Source organism: Saccopteryx bilineata, chromosome 1 (genome assembly GCF_036850765.1).
Source record: "Saccopteryx bilineata isolate mSacBil1 chromosome 1, mSacBil1_pri_phased_curated, whole genome shotgun sequence".
Lineage (NCBI taxonomy): Eukaryota > Metazoa > Chordata > Mammalia > Chiroptera > Emballonuridae > Saccopteryx > Saccopteryx bilineata.
Window position 1 is genome coordinate 13,230,021 of NC_089490.1, and position 16,226 is coordinate 13,246,246.

At 56.4% G+C, this 16,226-nt stretch overlaps 1 protein-coding gene across 6 annotated transcripts in view; it reads left to right on the forward strand.

Annotated features, from left to right (window-relative positions):
- Positions 1-824: 824 nt before the first annotated feature.
- Positions 825-16,226, forward strand: part of SCUBE3 (signal peptide, CUB domain and EGF like domain containing 3) — a 40,475-nt gene continuing 25,073 nt past the window's right edge. For all 6 annotated transcript variants that reach the window (XM_066232981.1, XM_066233148.1, XM_066233092.1 and 3 more), the window contains exons 1-2: positions 825-1,380; positions 14,913-15,035. In XM_066232981.1, coding sequence (XP_066089078.1) covers positions 1,296-1,380; positions 14,913-15,035 — 208 coding nt within the window. In that variant the 5' untranslated portion in view covers positions 825-1,295. The remainder of the gene's footprint in view (positions 1,381-14,912; positions 15,036-16,226) is intronic.

Sequence of the window (16,226 nt, forward strand, 5' to 3'; positions counted from 1 at the left end):
GTACTGAGAGCATTAGAATGTTTTATATGCGAGCCCAGGTCTATTCAGGTAGGGTGGTTCAGTGGGCTATCTCTAAGGCCTTCACTGCAACGGAGCTGGCCCTGGAGCTGGTAGTTTTTGCTGGGGGCAGACTGCTTTCTTCTCGGTCCTCAATGAAAGCGGACTCAGCACCCGGAATGGGGATCGAGCCCTGAAGGTGAGAAGTGTGGTGGAGTTTGGGAGGGCGTCCGTCGGCCCGTTTTCCAGCCGTTCTGTTTGTTCGAGGTCCTGTGTGTGGTTGTGCCCCGCGTGCCGGGTTGTGCCGGCGGGACAGTGCGACCCTGTCGGCCCCAGCTTGCCCGACACTCCGCGCTCTCTTTGTTTCCTCGTGGAGGTAGGTGTGCGTGCAAACCTGCGTTGCACGGCCCTCCTCGCGTGCCAGCGCGGGGGCGCGCCCTGAACCCCCACTCGTTCCGCGGGGAGAGAGGACGAGCCGCCGCCGGGTGCTGTTTGGTCTGGAGCCGAGCGGAGCTTGCATTGATCCATTGATTGTGCGCGGTCTGCGCCTGACCTCCCTGCTCCCGGGGAAGCCGTCTCCATGGAGACCGGGCCCGCTCCCCCAGCGCCGGATTGTAAATTCCTGCAGGCAGCGGCCCGGCAGCCTTGGGAGGGGGCCGCCGCGCCCGGGCGCGCAGGGGGAGCGGCCGCCGCGCCGAGGCCCCATTTGAAAGAAAAAAGGGCTCGGAAAAGGAGGTGGTGGTGGAGGAGGAGGGGGGGAGGAGGAAGAAAACGAAAAGCAGCGAGGAGAGGAGGAGAAAGAGGAGGAGGAGAAAGGCGAAGAGAAAGAGACGGAGCCTGAGAGACGGAGAAAGAGCGAGAGAGGAAGAAAGAGGCAGAAAGGGCGTGTTTCTGGCGCGGCGTGTCCCCTCCCCTTTCTCAGGTCCCTCGCCCGGGCTCTGCGCGCTCCGGCTGCAGCTCTCTCCGGGCGAAGCTGGAGACTGGGTGGGATTACACGGAGTAACCCTGCCACCGCCGCGAGCACAGCCCGGCGTGGAGAGGCCGGGGGCTCCCCTCCGTCCGCGGCTACGGGCGCCCCCAGCCTCGGGGCGCCCTCCGCCTCTCTCCGCCCGGCGTCGGGTCGGGAAGCCGGCAGCATCGGGAGCCTGCCGCCCGGGCGCCGAGCACCCGCAGCCCCCGGCAGGGCCCCGGCGGGGCGCCCCCTCCACCTCCCCCTCCGGCGCGCGGGGGCCCGGCCCGCTTCCGCCCTCCGGGAGCTGCGAGACCGGCCCCGGCTGCCTGGCTGCGGGAGCTCCAGCATGGGCTCGGGGCGCGTGCCTGGGCTCTGCCTGCTCGTCCTGCTGGTCCACGCCCGCGCCGCCCAGCACAGCAAAGCAGTGCAAGGTAAGGAAGGAGGGGCGCGCGGCGGCGGGGCTGCTGCCGGGGCCGCGGGGCCCGGGGGCGGGGGCGCGATTTCCGAAGGGCAGGGCAGGTGTTGGGAAGCGTGCTGCTGTCAGCACCGGCACCGTGCGCCACACTCCGGGGCTGGGGGCCCGAGCCCTGGGCGCTGCGCCCCGGGCGAAAGGCTGGAAGAGCCGGGGTGGCACGGGGGAGTGAGAAGTTGGGGTGTCCTGGGCAGACGTGACCACGCACCTCGGGTTCTGCCTACTCCACTGCCACCCCAGCGTCTCCGAAACGCTTCTTGTCTGCCAGAGAAGTATGGGAGAGACTCCTCTCAGACCGTGCCAGAAACTCCAGTTGTGGCCCGGAGAGACTGAGAATGAAAACTTTTCAGCCGTGCGGTAGATCTCTTCCCCTCGCCCCCAATCCTCGTGCAAAATTAGACAGAAATTTCCAAGTTGTGGTTTTATCAGTTAGGAGAACGTGAAATTAAAAAAAAAAAAAAAAAAAGATCTTTGATGGAAAAACCAACTCGTTTCTCGCTGGATGGTAGGGGGCTGAAAGAGAGGAGAAAATTTCTGTGACTCCGGTTCCTGGGAAGAATGTTACGTTTCTCCTCCTTTGGGGGGGAAATCTCTTTAGCCTAGCATGGCTTTCATTTCTTATCATAATATTTATTTATTAAGGCCTCCGGTTTCCAATTCCATTTAAATCCAGGTCAGAATTGCATTAAAATAACAAAGTAAAATTCCAGGCTGGGGAACTCTGACAGATCCCTGTAGGAATTAGAGAGAGAGACAGACAGACAGACAGGGAGGCCCTCCCTCCCCGATCCCTGACCCCAGGCCCATTGCTTGGCGGGTCCCCAGGCTGTGCTGACCGAAACCGGGTGGGTGGGCTACTGTGCTCTTGGGGACAGCCTCCCCTCCCCCTTGACCTCTCTCTGCACCCTTCCTCCATTGCGTCCTCACCCAGGAAAAAGATTTATATGGACAAAAAGAAAATTCCATCTCCAGAAGGAGAGGATCCTTCTGCCTGTTACCGCAGGGGCTCCTGAAGCCAGGCTAGGGTGTGGAGGTGGCTGGGCAGAAGGGCAAGTTGCACTTGGGCGTTGGGGAAGCCTGAGTCTCTCTGGTAGAGTCAGGGCGCCGTGTCCGGAGCCTGAGCACTTGGCCCTTAGGCAGGATGAACTCCCACCCTGTTGAAAGAAAGGAAGGTGCCATGTCCATGCCCCCCTCTCCTCCCAAAACACTGCCTCTTCAGCTAACCCTTCCTCCTCCAGCCTGACCTTCAACAGAACCAAAGCAGGAGAGACCCTCAGCTGTCAAACACCAGGCCCCTCCCCAATTCTTCCCAACCCAGACTGCTTCTGTTCCAGCCCCCCTCCTGCCCCCCACCTCCTCCCAGACAGCCCACGACCACTGCCACCCCCAGCCTGGGAGCAGCCCCTCTCCCACTGTGGATTGGCTTGTGTTTTCATAAACAAAGCTGGCTTTTGTAGTGTGTGCTGACTTACTCATAACATGGAATTAGCCAGAGAGAGTTTAGTCTGAAGGAAGGAACAGATTTCACGCAGTCATCTGGAGACAAGATAAGGGCCTCTTTCAAGTTGGAGCCGGTGTCTGTCGTGGCCTAATGAGACTGGGGGGGGGGGCTGGGGACAAAAGGGGGAGCAAGTGGTATATTCATTCAGGGGGATTCCCCGGGGGGAGGCAGATGGTGACTCCTGGAAGGAACAGGTGCTATCCAAGCCTGGGAGATCAGCCCACCCTTCAGGGACAGAATCACTCCCAGGGGACCCCGGAGCTCACTCTGTCCTTGCGGGGAACAGTGCAGCTGGAGCGAAGGCCCCTGCCCTCAGGGAACTTACAGGCTCACTGTTGTGTCCAGCGCTTATGTCATATTTGGGCCACCCACGCTCTTACTGGGCTCTCGTTAGCTTGGCATCCTTCTTCCTGCTGATCCCTAAGTCTAGCTGGGCATAGAATTGGAAGCCTGTCATTTCAACTACCTTTGACCCTGCAATTCAGGAAATTTATCCACCCAGTCTGCCAGAGATGTCCAAACAATAGGCTGACTGAGTCAGAGTGATGTCTCTGGACCCGAAGCTGCAGGCCAGTGCCACAGGAAGGACAGGCACTGACTGGGCAGGGCAGCGTCACCCACAGACAGAATGCTGTGGACACCATTTGCTCCCAGACATATCTCCTGGGTTTCGCCAGGACCCCAGAGCTGCCTTGAATGCCACATGCTGTTAAATGAAGCTGTGCTGAGTCTTGAAAATACAAATGCCCTTGGGAAGTATCTTGCCCAGTGACTACACCTCTGGGGATATCTTGATCTCTGTCCCTTCTCTCCAGAGATTCAGGTTGGGGGCGGGGACCAAAGTGTCGTGTAATGGGGAAGAGGGGAAGAACAGGGAAGAGAGCCTGAGTGTGTGGGTGAGAGAGGGAGTGTGTATGCACGCACGCGCCTGCTTGGCTCACCAGGATCACCCGCAGGTAACACAGCTGAGTGTGTAAATTGTGTCTTAGTTGTTAAGCGTGCATACTGATGTTTGAGTGTCTTTGAGAGCTGCGTGTGGGTGAGTGGGTGGGTAAGCTGTGGGGGGGGTGAGTGAGCATGAGGGTCCAAGGTTTGGAGTGTTTTTTAAGTGCCTGTCTGAGTATTTTAAAGTAGACAGACTGGATAACCAAGATAATTGTTAACTTAAAAGCATTAATTTGCTTTTTTTGGGGGGAGGGGGTGCTGCAGTGGTTAAAAAGGCCTAATCCTGGTCTAGGGCTCAGGTTACAGCTGAATGAAAAGGTCTCCTGGCCTCGGGGAAAACTTGTCCCCGGGAGGGGCGCGGGCAGGGAGAGCTGGCCAGCCTGGCCGTCTAGTTTACCTGGTTGTTTTCCCTCCTCCTCAGGGATCGAGTTTTGATCAAGTCGTGTATTTAGAGCTTCCCAGGAACACCGTCCCGGGGACTGAGAGCGCTCCTCTGGCGGCAGACAGTGTCTCTCTGTCTGGTGCGTCTCTCCGGGTCTCTGTCTGGGTGTATGTGTGTCTCTCTCTTTCTTCCCCCCACCCCTTTCTTCCTCTTTAATGTGGCTGTTTCCTCTCCTCCCCGCTTCCCTGGGCTCCTGTGGCCGGCTCTTACAGTGAGGGGACTGTTCCTCCTGGCCCCTCCCTCCAAAATATGAAATGAGAGCCATGACCATGTCAGCGGGTGAGGGTGGCCCCGTGGGCAGCGGCTCATGCCTGTTCCCCGTCCAGGCCGCCCCAGGAGAGATCTGTCCCCACTCCTGCAGCCTGGCCTTCCATCTAAGCCCCCACCCCCTCCACCTTTTCCAGGGGGTAGAAGGGCCGAACTGCTTAGAAATTCCTCAGGAATCCCTTTGACCTCTCTTTGCTCAGTGACATGTCCCCTGGGGCAGTGGGGCTGGAGAACTTTCCTACTTCTTACCCCTCATCTCTCCGAGTCTCTGCAGGGTGGGATGGGAGAGTGGGGTCTGGAGGACGCAGGAGCCAGGATTCCCCCCGGGCAGAGAGAGAGAGGGGACAGTTAGTGGCAGCCCCTCCGTGAGATGAGATTGTTTTCTGAAACCTACAGGAATCTGAGAGCCTGAGAACCAGTTTGAGATGTGAGCAGCTGGGACCTGTTGTAAAGGGAGCTGGCCCTGGGTGTGAGCATGCGTGTGCACGACTCCGGGTGTGTGTGTGCATGTGCGTGTGTGTGCCTGTGCACGGCGCTCCTGTGAGAGAGACGAGGAGGCCGGGCGATGTGCGTGTTTCGGTGGAGAGGGGAAGGAGGAGAATGGCTTGGTCCAGTGCCCTGGCCTGGGCGAGGGAGAAGGGAATTGATGACCTCGGACCCTCCTGAGAAGACGAAGGTGGAGGAGTTGCTGCTGGAACTCACCCCGGCCCCTTTCCCTTTTCCCTGCTTCGGGTCCCGCGTGTCAGGGTGTGGGCCTCCTTTGATGTCCTGTACCCCTAGCACATGACTGCTTCTAAGAAAGAGTCCCTGTCAGGTCTGGAAACTGCGGAGCTGCTCTGAGGCTGGCAGTGCCTGCAAGAGGCCCAGACCTGGGGACAGCTTCTCAGGGCTCCGCTGTGAGACAGGAGTCTGGATACAGAGAGACTAGCTGCTGGTCTTTTGCAGAAAGGTGATACAACCGCCAACCCAAGGATGTTTGAGGGGTAGAGGAGCTTGTTGCCTAGGCTAAGAGGGGACATGGACCCTCAGCCTCTGCCCAGAAGCCCCTCTGTCACCAGACTGGCCACTGTCCTCCCCCGCCAAGGGCAGGGGGTGGGGAGCACGGTACCAGCGGGTTTCCGCAGACGCAGAGCCTGAGGATGGAGGCTGCTGAGGCAGCTCTTCTCCTCCTCACTTGCAAAGTGGACCCGAGTATCAGGAGGGTCCCCTGCAGCTCTGAGATCCTGCACCGCTCACTGAAATCCTTCCCACCGAATGCTACACCTCGGCCCCTGCAGCTCTGAGATCCCGCACCTCTCACTGAAATCCGTCCCACCGAATGCGTACACCTCGGCCCCTGCAGCTTCTCCAGGCCTCTCCCCTGAACCTCTCCTCCCTGTCTGGGTCCGCTCTTCCTTTCTCCCCTCCACCCCACTGTCCTGGACCCCACGTACCTGTCCTTTCACTGGGGCGCTCCCCCCTGGAAATAGGCTCTGCAGAACTAGGGATTCTGTGAATGTGGGTGCATCCAGCAGCGCTGGGAGGCTGAGTGTTTGTGTAGTGGGAACTGAAGACTCCAGGTGAGGCCCCGGGGCCCCTGTTCCCACTCTCCTACGATACATTCTTGGCTCTGATACTGGCCCTCCGCATCCTGCTCCAACCTGGATGTCTCGCTCCTTTCCAGACCAAGGTCCCGGCTTGGAGTTGCCACTGGATGCGGGCTGATGGCTCAACGGGGCGCTGTGGCTCTCACTCTCGCCTCAGGTTTCCCTGTGGCTGTAACCATAGCCCTGGAGAGCTGGGGGCCGGGGGGGGGGGGGGCTGTTCAGAGCTTCAGACCAGTCCCGGGACAAGCTGAGCAAAGACCTGGGCTGAAGACCCAGAGTGAGGAACCGGATCTGGGGAATCCCTGGGTGAGGGGGGTGGGGTGTCAGGATATATGGACATGGGGGTGGGGTGGGAGAAGGGGGGCGCTTCAAGGGGAGACCCTGGGGAGCAGGTTTACAGAGAGGACGTTTTTACAAGTTTCTAATTATATTTATTTGGAGTTTTCCTCTGGTGGTTTGAAGCTGTTAACAGCAGGAACCTGTATCCCTGGTGTTTGTTTTTGTTTCTAACCAGCTGCTTGGCCCGGCATAGTGAATCCAAGGGCAGGAGACACCTGCCCACTGCCGCGCGGCCCACCCCTTCCTCACTGCAGCTCTGTGTGCGCCCACCGTGGCGCACTGGCCTCCGCCCGGGCCACGCCCTCCCCCTGCGGTCCCACGCCCAGAGCCGGAGAACATCAGCAGGCCCGACCTGTGTTGGATGTTCGCACCATGCTGGACTAAGCGCTGAGCTGGGGTGGGAGGGGGCACAACAGCAGTTAAGGCGTGGACTCCTCCCTCCCGTGTTCACAGACAGTGTGTGGTGAGTGAGCACTGCCCTGGGAGCACTGGTCCTGGCTCTGCGCTGGCTGTTTGCTCTTTCCCCACCTACCCTCTCTGGGCCTGGTCCTTATCTGGTGTAATGAGAGGAAGGACCATTTGAGGACCAAATGAAATAACCCACATGAAAGAACTTTGTACACTTAATCTGACATCATTGGTTTTTGTTTTTGTTTTCTTGAGACAGAGAGAGAGAGAGAGAGAGAGAGAGGAAGGGAGAGAAATGAGAAGCATCAACTCATAGTTGTGGCACTTTAGTTGTTCATTGCTTTCTCATACGTGCCTTGACCCGGAGGGGGGGCTCCAGTCAAGCCAGTGACCTTGGGCTTCAAGCCAGCGACCTTGGGCTTCAAGTCGGACACCTTGGGATCACGTTGATGACCCCACGCTCAAGCCCATGAGCCCACACTTGAGCTGGTGAGCCCGCGCTCAAGCCGGCAACCTTGGATTTCGAACCTGGGTCCTCAGCATCCCAGTTCAATGCTCTACCCACTGCGCCAACCACTGGTCAGACTGACATCATCTTTCTTTATGCTGTTATCGTTCCCATCAATGTAGAGAGATAAAACTGATCATCGGGAAACCTGCCTCTGCCCACTGCCTGCCTCCCTGGCCCTCCTCTCCAGTTCTCTGTTCTTTCCTCCCCACCTCCCCTACCCCTTCCCTCCTCCCCCCTCCCCTACCCGGTCCTCTCAAGGCCTGACTCAGGGTTGATGGTTTAGTCCTCACTGAAAGGGAGAAAAGTGTTGTCCATTTAAAGGTGTATTCAGATGAGCCAGGAGTTGGATTGGGGATACAGCAGGACTTCAGCAGGAACCATCCTCGCGGCCCCGATGGGCAGCAAGGCTGCCGGGCTCAGAGCCTCACTCCCTTCCGGTCACCAGGCTCCAGCTGCTTTTCCTGGCTCTTCAGCGGACAGGCCAAGCTTGAGTAAGAGGGAAGGGTACTTGTTATTTAAAAAAAAAGAAGAAGAAGAAAGTGCTCTGTCTTTTCTCCTTGGGGTCATCTGTGTGGTCTCCTAGACTCTCTCCGGGCCTTCCGACCCTGCCTAGGCTTTGTCCAGGCTGAGGATGGGCCCAGACTCCAGCCGAGGGAGCAGTGTCAGCCCAGTTCGGCATCGGAAAGGGGTGTTGCGGAACCCAGAGGGGAAGCCAGGCTCCGCCCATTTCCCTAGCTGCCCTTCAGAGCCAGGGGCAGAGCAGATGTGCGCATGCACAGGTATAATTATGGACGCATGTGCTGCAGGCTAGCGTGTCACCGCCGAAGCTCAGGCTGCTTCTACTTTGGATGTTACTTGGATGGTGGGAGGCAACATGGAGTAAAGGATAAGGGAACTGACCAGGAGCAGCGATGGGACACTGGTCTCAAGTGGCCCCTGGTGCTCTTGTCACTGAGGCGGGCGGAGGGGGGCATCTCTCTGACAAGGATGCTCTTAAGAGATATCAGAGCAGACACAGGTAACATCTGAAGACCCTGAGGTCCTATGGATTCTATAGAATTCCCCAGGAATCTGATCCTAGATTCATTGGTCCCAGTCTTTTCTGTCCTCGGTATCACCACATTGGGGGTGCCTTTAAACAGGTGATCTTCTCTATGTCCCGTCTCCCTACCTTTAGCTTAAGACAAAACTTCCTGGGACTGCCTAGAGAGGTTGCCACAAATATGGACCTTATCCCCTCATCCACCAACCCATCCATCCATCCATCCATCCATCTAACAAGTGTATACTATAGTAAATGCCTTCAATATATGAGCTGTCTTGCTCAGAGCTGAATGCCCAGAACCTGGCACAGCACTTGGCATGTTGCAGATACTCAGTAACTGTTTGATGAATGGATATGCTCAGCTCTTCCAGCTACTGTGTAGGTTTCAAGGACTCAGAAGCCATGGTCTCAGAGAGCTTACAGCTTCAGTAGGAAGATAATATCTATGAACTAAAATAATAGCACAAAGTAGCCTATCGGAGGGATCACAGGATAGTGATTGGTTTAGGTGATCAGACAACCTGTCGGTAGAAGCCCTCAGAGTTAAGAGGAAGAGGACATCAGAGAAGGATGGAACGGCTGCAGCTAGCCTCCCAGCAGTGGCACCTGAACTAGTCCTCACTGGTGGGCAAGATCTGAAGGCACTGAAGGTGAGGAAAATAGAGGAGAGATGTAGGCTAACACCAAACATCCCAGCTGACATGGCTGGAGCGAGAAGGATGTCACAGCTATGTGGGCGCCTTCGGATGACAGGCAGGTTGCTTTGGACCTTCTCATTGGGCCCACCCAATTTGTGTGTAACTACCCAGCCCCTGTGAGTGGTTAGGTGACTACTGGGGTAGTGTGAAGGTGGGGTAGACTCTAAGAAGGGGTGTCTGCTTAGCTGCAGCCTGTATTCCTGATCATTCCCATTTGTTGTTATTCTGAGCCAGACCTGGGAGAAATTTTGCAATAGGTGAAGTGTTTTTCAGGGGGTGGGGGGGGGAGGATCTTCCTTGCTTCCATTTTGGAATATACTTCCCCATCGTCAGAGGGGAATCTTGGGACTGACTGCCTGTGTTGTCATAACCGGCCTTTTCTGGTCTGCCCTCTAACCTTCACATCCTCACCCCACCCACCCCTCCTCCCTGTTTTTTTTTTCTGAAGTGAGAAGCGGGGAGATAGACAGACTCCTCCCGCATGCGTCCAACTGGGATCCACCCGGCACGCCCACTAGGGGGCAATGCTCTGCCCATCTGGGGCGTCGCTCTGTTGCAACCTGAGCCATTCTAGCGCCTGAGGCAGAAGCCATGGAGCCATCCTCAGTGCCTGGGCCAACTTTGCTCCAATGGAGCCTTGGCTGCAGGAGGGGAAGAGAGAGACAGAGAGGAAGGAGAGGGGTAAGGGTGGAGAAGCAGATGGGTGCTTCTGCTGTGTGCCCTTGTCGAGAATCAAACTCAGGACTTCCACATGCCAGGCCGACGCTCTACCACTTGAGCCAACCAGCCAGAGCCTCCTCCCTGTGTTTAGCAGTTTTCGGATTGCCCTGCTAGGTATACTGAAGCCAATCCAGAAGCAATGCGGGGTTGCACAGTCATGCTGGGAGAAGGTGAGGCAAGGAGGGCCTGGCTCCTCTGTGCTGTCTCTGCAGTCATCACTCGCCCCCAGTTCAGTTCTTGACCCAGCCCGGCGCCTGGGATGGGGGTAAAGGCAGGAAGGGGGTCCTTCACACAGCATTGCGGAAGGCAGCTCTGTGGTTCCCAACTGGCTTCTCACCCACTTCAGCCTCCTCCTTGGGCGGTTCCCGACACAGGGTGGAGTGGGTGGTGAGGCAGGTACGGTCTCCCCCAAATTCTCTGTACCATCACACGTCTCCCACCCAGGTGCTGCACTTCCTTACAGCGGACTTGAAATGGGGCTTCGGAAAGGGGAAGGTGGGAGGAGAGAGGAGACGGGGAGAAAGTTTGCAGAGCAGCACCAAACAGAGCGAACCTTTCCTGAGCGCTTGCCGTGTGCCCGCACTGCCGTGTTGAGTCCCTGTTCCGCGGTCCCTCCCTAGATGCTCAGGGCAGCCCCCTCCCACAGGGGCTATGACGAGGATTCCCATTTAGGCAGGAGGGAGCAGGTGAGCTCAGAGGCAGCCCGGGACCACACAGCCATGGGTGGGTTGCCATCTGAATAGACACAGGCCTACCCTTGAACCCCTTTCCTCAGACACTCCGTCCCGTCGCTGCCTGGGCCTCTTCCCAGCTTGAATAAAAGAGTCTATTCAGGTCACCTGAGCTGGGAAACGGAAGACAAACAGCAAGCCAGCTTCGCCCTGGGGATCCTGACTTGCTGGTTGAGGAGAATGGCCGGACAGTCACACTTTTTTGAAAGGCCCTCCGGCTCGGTGTGCAGCCGGTGTTGAGAACCACTGGTCTAAACCAGCCCGCTGAGCTGAGCCTGCTCACTGCTTGGTCAGGCGTGCTAGGCCACGCCCACAGCCTGGACAACAAGCAGAGATGCCGCCGCCGCCACCGTGGGTGTTGATGGGACCCGGTGCGCACACGTGGGCGTGGGCGGGCGGAAGCTCTGAAAGAAGGAACCGCAGAGGAGGAGGAGGCGGCGCTGGAGATCATGGGGAGGGGGGGGGTTCTATTTCAAGCTCTGTGTTAGGCCTGTCCTGTTTTGAAAGATTCCATCCAAGCAGTGGAAGGGTCCCTTCCTGGGCCAGTGACCAGCCAAGTGAGAACAGAGCAACGAACCACACGAGGTGACTTTGACACCGTAGCAGAGCGGTGCAGCAGCAGCAGCTGATGCTGAGCCTGATTTGGGGAGCTGGGCACAGCGCGCCAGGAGAGAACAGAGGTTGCGTCCCAGGTGTGAAGACAGAGATGTGTGTGAACGTGTGGAAAGTTGTTGTTGGGGAAAGAGGGAGGAAACAGAGTCTTCCAGGGGAGGGAGATCCTGAACCAGGAGATGGGGGGGGAGGGGGTCAGATGGCGGGAAAAGCCCAGCTGCTGGAACATTCCAGCGGCTCCCCCAGGAAGCCCAGGTTTGCTGCGGTCAGCACCAGGTCCACTCTGGTACCAGGGGGCTGCACAGGAGGCTAGGGAGGGCAGGGAGTCCAGGCAGCCAACCGCAGACCTTAGGGAGGTGCCCACTGGTCCAGAGACAGGCCATTGGGGAGGGGCTTCGGGATGAATTCCCAAGTCCCCTTGCTGGCGGCTGGGGACGGGATGGAGAGACACCAGAGAGAGCACTCCAGGCCGGATGGACAGGATGATTATTAGGCACTGGGATTGTCCCATGTCTCCCCACTACCTGCCTCTGAGACTCCCAAGGGTCATCACAGGGAAAGGGGTGATCAGTCCGCCCTCTTCCAGAGACCCAATAAGAACATATAAAACTAAGCCTTAAGTCATTCAAAGTTCAGAATTAGTTTTAAAAATCATTTCCCCCAGCATAAAGAGCATGTATAAATGGGGGCGGGAGGGGGACGCAGAATAAGGACCAGCTAGCTCTGGGTGCCCGGTCTTGTGTCACACATTCAACCACATGACAATTCCTCTTTCCCATTCTGACTGTCCAACATTTATCCCACCTTCAAAACTCAACTCGAATCCCACTCTGTGGGGAGATTTTTGGTCCACCCAGGCCCTGGTGGAATCCCGTACTCGGAACTCTTGGGGCAGGGCCGTGATGTTGGCCATGCCCCGTGTCTGTGCTGTCCACGGTAGTCACCGTCTGCCACAGGTGGCTATTGAGAACTTGGCCTGTGACTAGGGCAGCAGAGGAACTGAACTTAAGTTTAAATTGCCGCGTGTGCCTGGGGGCTGACATCTTACACCAGGGGTCCCCAAACTACAGCCTGCAGGGCCACATGCGGCCCCCTGAGGCCATTTATCCTGGCCCCCGCCGCACTTCCGGAAGGGGCACCTCTTTCATTGGTGGTCAGTGAGAGGAGCATAGTACCCATTGAAATACTGGTCAGTTTGTTGATTTAAATTTACTTGTTCTTTATTTTAAATATTGTATTTGTTCCCGTTTTGTTTTTTTACTTTAAAATAAGATATGTGCAGTGTGCATAGGGATTTGTTCATAGTTGGTTTTTTTTATAGTCCGGCCCTCCAACGGTCTGAGGGACAGTGAACTGGCCCCTGTGTAAAAGGTTTGGGGACCCCTGTCTTACACAGCGCAGTCCTTGCGCGTCTGTTGTCCGAACCAGCGGTTTCATACGTAAGCATCGCCACAAAGCTTCCCTCTATTGGGGGTCTGCTATTTCCCAGACACTGACTAGGGACTTTGCACAAATTATCTCCTCAAGTGTTCCACGGCCTCTCGTGAGGAGGTATTGTCACCCGCGTTGGAGGAGGGAGAAATAAGAAAGAGGCCCCCCCCCCCGAGTGTGAGCTGGACTTGGGTCTGGTGCTGGAGCTCAGGCTCTTTCCATGTGAGCACATTTCCGAGGCCCGTGTCCTTCCTTGTCGTCAGCTGGACAGAATGATTCTCCACCCCACCTCTATATATAGAGGTCCCTCCTGCCCTCTCTTGCGGACTCGGCTTCCGTGCGCCCTTTCTCCGCGCCGTCTTTGAGCTGGCTCCCCAGGGTGGGCTGGTGGCCGGCACCATGACCATGGAGCCTGAGGGAGGTGGAGAATTGTGGGGTGGGGGTGGAGGGTCCCAGCAGTTAAGACTCTCTGGCCGTGGTGGACCCCTGCTGAGGGGTCGGAGAGGGTCGGAGGGTAGAGTGTGGAGCCGAGAAGCAGCCCAGAATGTTCGAGGCAGGGCATTCGGGGCCACTCTTCCAAATGTCACTTCTCGCCTTAGCTCCGGGAAGCCTCCTCAGCCCTGCCCCCCTGAAGCACATCTTGAGACTGGGAAAGCCGAGGACAGTTAACTGTTTCAGGCTGGGGGCTCACGAGTGTCTACAAATCTGCAGTGATGGCCGGCCCCCTTGTTCGTTCATTTAGCAAAAGAGATTTCAAGCACCTTAAGGATTCAAGGGTTCAAAAAGGTCAGCAATAGGGCCTGAGCACCTGCATTTTCACAAAAGCCAGGCAATTCTACAGTCCAATTGATCATACTCGGAAGTGAGAGACGTAGTCTTTTTTATTGACAGTCTTATATCTCTTTTATTTGCAGATGGCTCCTTATATGTTCTCTTGAGTTTCCCGATTCACAGCTAGAAACAGTCCCTTGTTCCTCTGGTCTTCCCCTTTGTCAGATTCTCAGGCCTGGCTGCGTGCTGACCTTACCTGGGGAGTTTCAGGAAACCGCTGATGTCCAGGCCCCAGCCCGGGCTCAGTGGCCAGAATCTCGGGGTCGGGGGGGTTGCTCAGGCATTTCCTGGGGGAGTCGACTCTGGTGTGCAACCACGGTTGAGGACCCCCCTGACGTCATCTCTCGTGACTCTGTGGCACTCAACAACCGCACCCTTCTTCGGGTTACTTACTTCTATCTATCTCTCCGTTTGGGTGGCCCGAGTCACCTCTGAGCCTCCACACCTTTCAGCATGGGACCTTTTACAAACACCTTACATGGCTTTCTCAACTGAAACATTTTCTCCGATTTCAGATCAGCTTTAAGGAGCACCATAACATTGCCCCAGAAGTTGTAGTCTTTTGCCAAAAGGCAACGAACGATTCTATTCTCTCTCCTACGTCCTTGCTACACCCTCCTCTTTTGGCTAGGAGGTCTTGAATGGCCTCGCCCGCTTAGCACAGGTGTTTGAGGAGCACCTTGTGTCAGGGTGAGGGCCAGGAGAGCGGAGCACTGGCCGTTAGATGACAGAGCTCAGGGTGGCAGGATGGGTGAGCTGCCTGAGTCAGCTGGAACGTCACCAGACTTGGAGCATCGGCCAGCTCCCGGTCCCTACGGCACTGACGGCACAGGGGCCCCGGGGGGATCTTCCAGGGTGGAACTTCTGTGCTCTAAAGGTTCTTGGCACCGTGGTGGTCAAGGGGAAGCGGATCTGGTCGGGGGCAGAGTCATGAGGCAAAGGAGGATTTCTCAGATGCCCCGTCTCCCTCTCTTCCTCCTGTAATTACCGATGGCCTGGACACTGCCCTTTCCCGGAGGCCATTGGCCACTTGCCTTTCCTCTTCCCCCTCCCTGTGAGCTTGCTCCCAGATCACAACGGTCGGTCGCCTAGTTCTAATCAAGTTCGGTGTGCTGGCCAGGCTTCGGGGTTTTGTTTGTTTTTAAATCAAAGAGGAGTGTTTCGAATAATGTCATTGTGGATGAAGTATTTTTGAAGGAAGTGGGGGTTTTGGGTTTTTTTGTGTGTTTTTTTTTCCCCTGAATTCCTGAAATTGCAGAGTCAGGCCATTCTGAGATCAGCTGGGTGCGGAAGAGCACCTGCCGCTGGAGGAGCCCCTGTCTCTGGTTTGGAGGAGAGGGGTTGGCCCTTGGGGAACCACCTTCACGACACTCTTTGGGAGGCACCAACAGAGGGGTCTCATGTGCGCCCTCTACCCCTGCCAGATGTGGATGAGTGTGTGGAAGGGACCGACAACTGCCACATCGACGCCATCTGCCAGAACACCCCCCGGTCGTACAAGTGCATCTGCAAGTCTGGCTACACGGGGGATGGTAAACACTGCAAAGGTGAGGCCGGGAGGGGCGCCCGGGGAGGGGGCCCCGCCGAGGAGGGGGCGCCAGCGCCGCTGCCCGCAGCTGGCCGCCGAGGCATGCCACCCCCACTGGCACTGGGAGGGGGGTCAGTGGGGAGGGGGAGGAACTATTTCTGCCCAGAAAGAGCACCGTTTTCTAATTTCCACGAAGGCACCTTATAGGCTAGCTGAGGCCCTGGTTGGAATAGTTCACAGCCCGACAAACTAGGTTGGGTGGGGGTGGGAGGGGTCCCAGTCATGGAACTAAGTAAACACCGAGATTCCCTGACATTGGGTCCTCCATCTTCAGACCCTTAATTAATCTCGTGCCCAGATGAAAACAGACAGTCAATCCCAGGGCAAGTTCATACCGTAAACATATACATCTTCCCCTCGTAATTAAAGCAATGCGAATAAAGCCATCTTGCTTTAGAAGTTATTTTAAATGTATGACCTCCACTGTTGGTAAGGCTTCTGTGGGCAATTCCTGGTGACATTTTAAACTGAAAAGTGATTTTGTCAATACCTAGCAGGAACCCTAAAAGGCATTGATACCCTTTGACCCAGGAGTTTGGCTCTTAGGAACTTATTCAAAGGAAATCCGAAGAAGAAACAGACTAATATATGGAAGAAGATATTCTTTGATACCTTATTTATGATGTGAAATAAATGGAAAGAATCTAACAATAGAGGAAAACAGATTATGTTATAGCGACACAGTGGAATATTCTGCAGCCATTTACAGTGGTAATTAGAAAGACTGGGTGGAAACGTAAAAATGTCTGACTTTATTTTTTTTATTTATTTACTTAGAAGAGAGAGGCACAGACAGGGACGGACAGGCAGGAAGGGAGAGAGATGAGAAGCATCAACTCATAGCTGTGGCTCCTTAGTTGTTCATTGATTGCTTTCTCATATGTATCTTGATGGGGGAGGGGGCTGCTGCAGCTGAGCCAGTGACCCCTTGCTCAAGCCAGTGGTGACCTTGGGCTCAAGCCAGCGATCTTGGGCTTCAAGCCATTGACCTTGGGCTCAAGCCAGCAACCTTGGGCTTCAAGCCAGTGACCATGGGGTCATGTCTGTGATCCCACACTCAAGCTGGTGACCCTGTTCTCAAGCTGGCGACCCCACGCGCAAGCCAACAACCTTGGGGCTTCTAACCTGGGTCCTCAGCGTCCCAGGACAG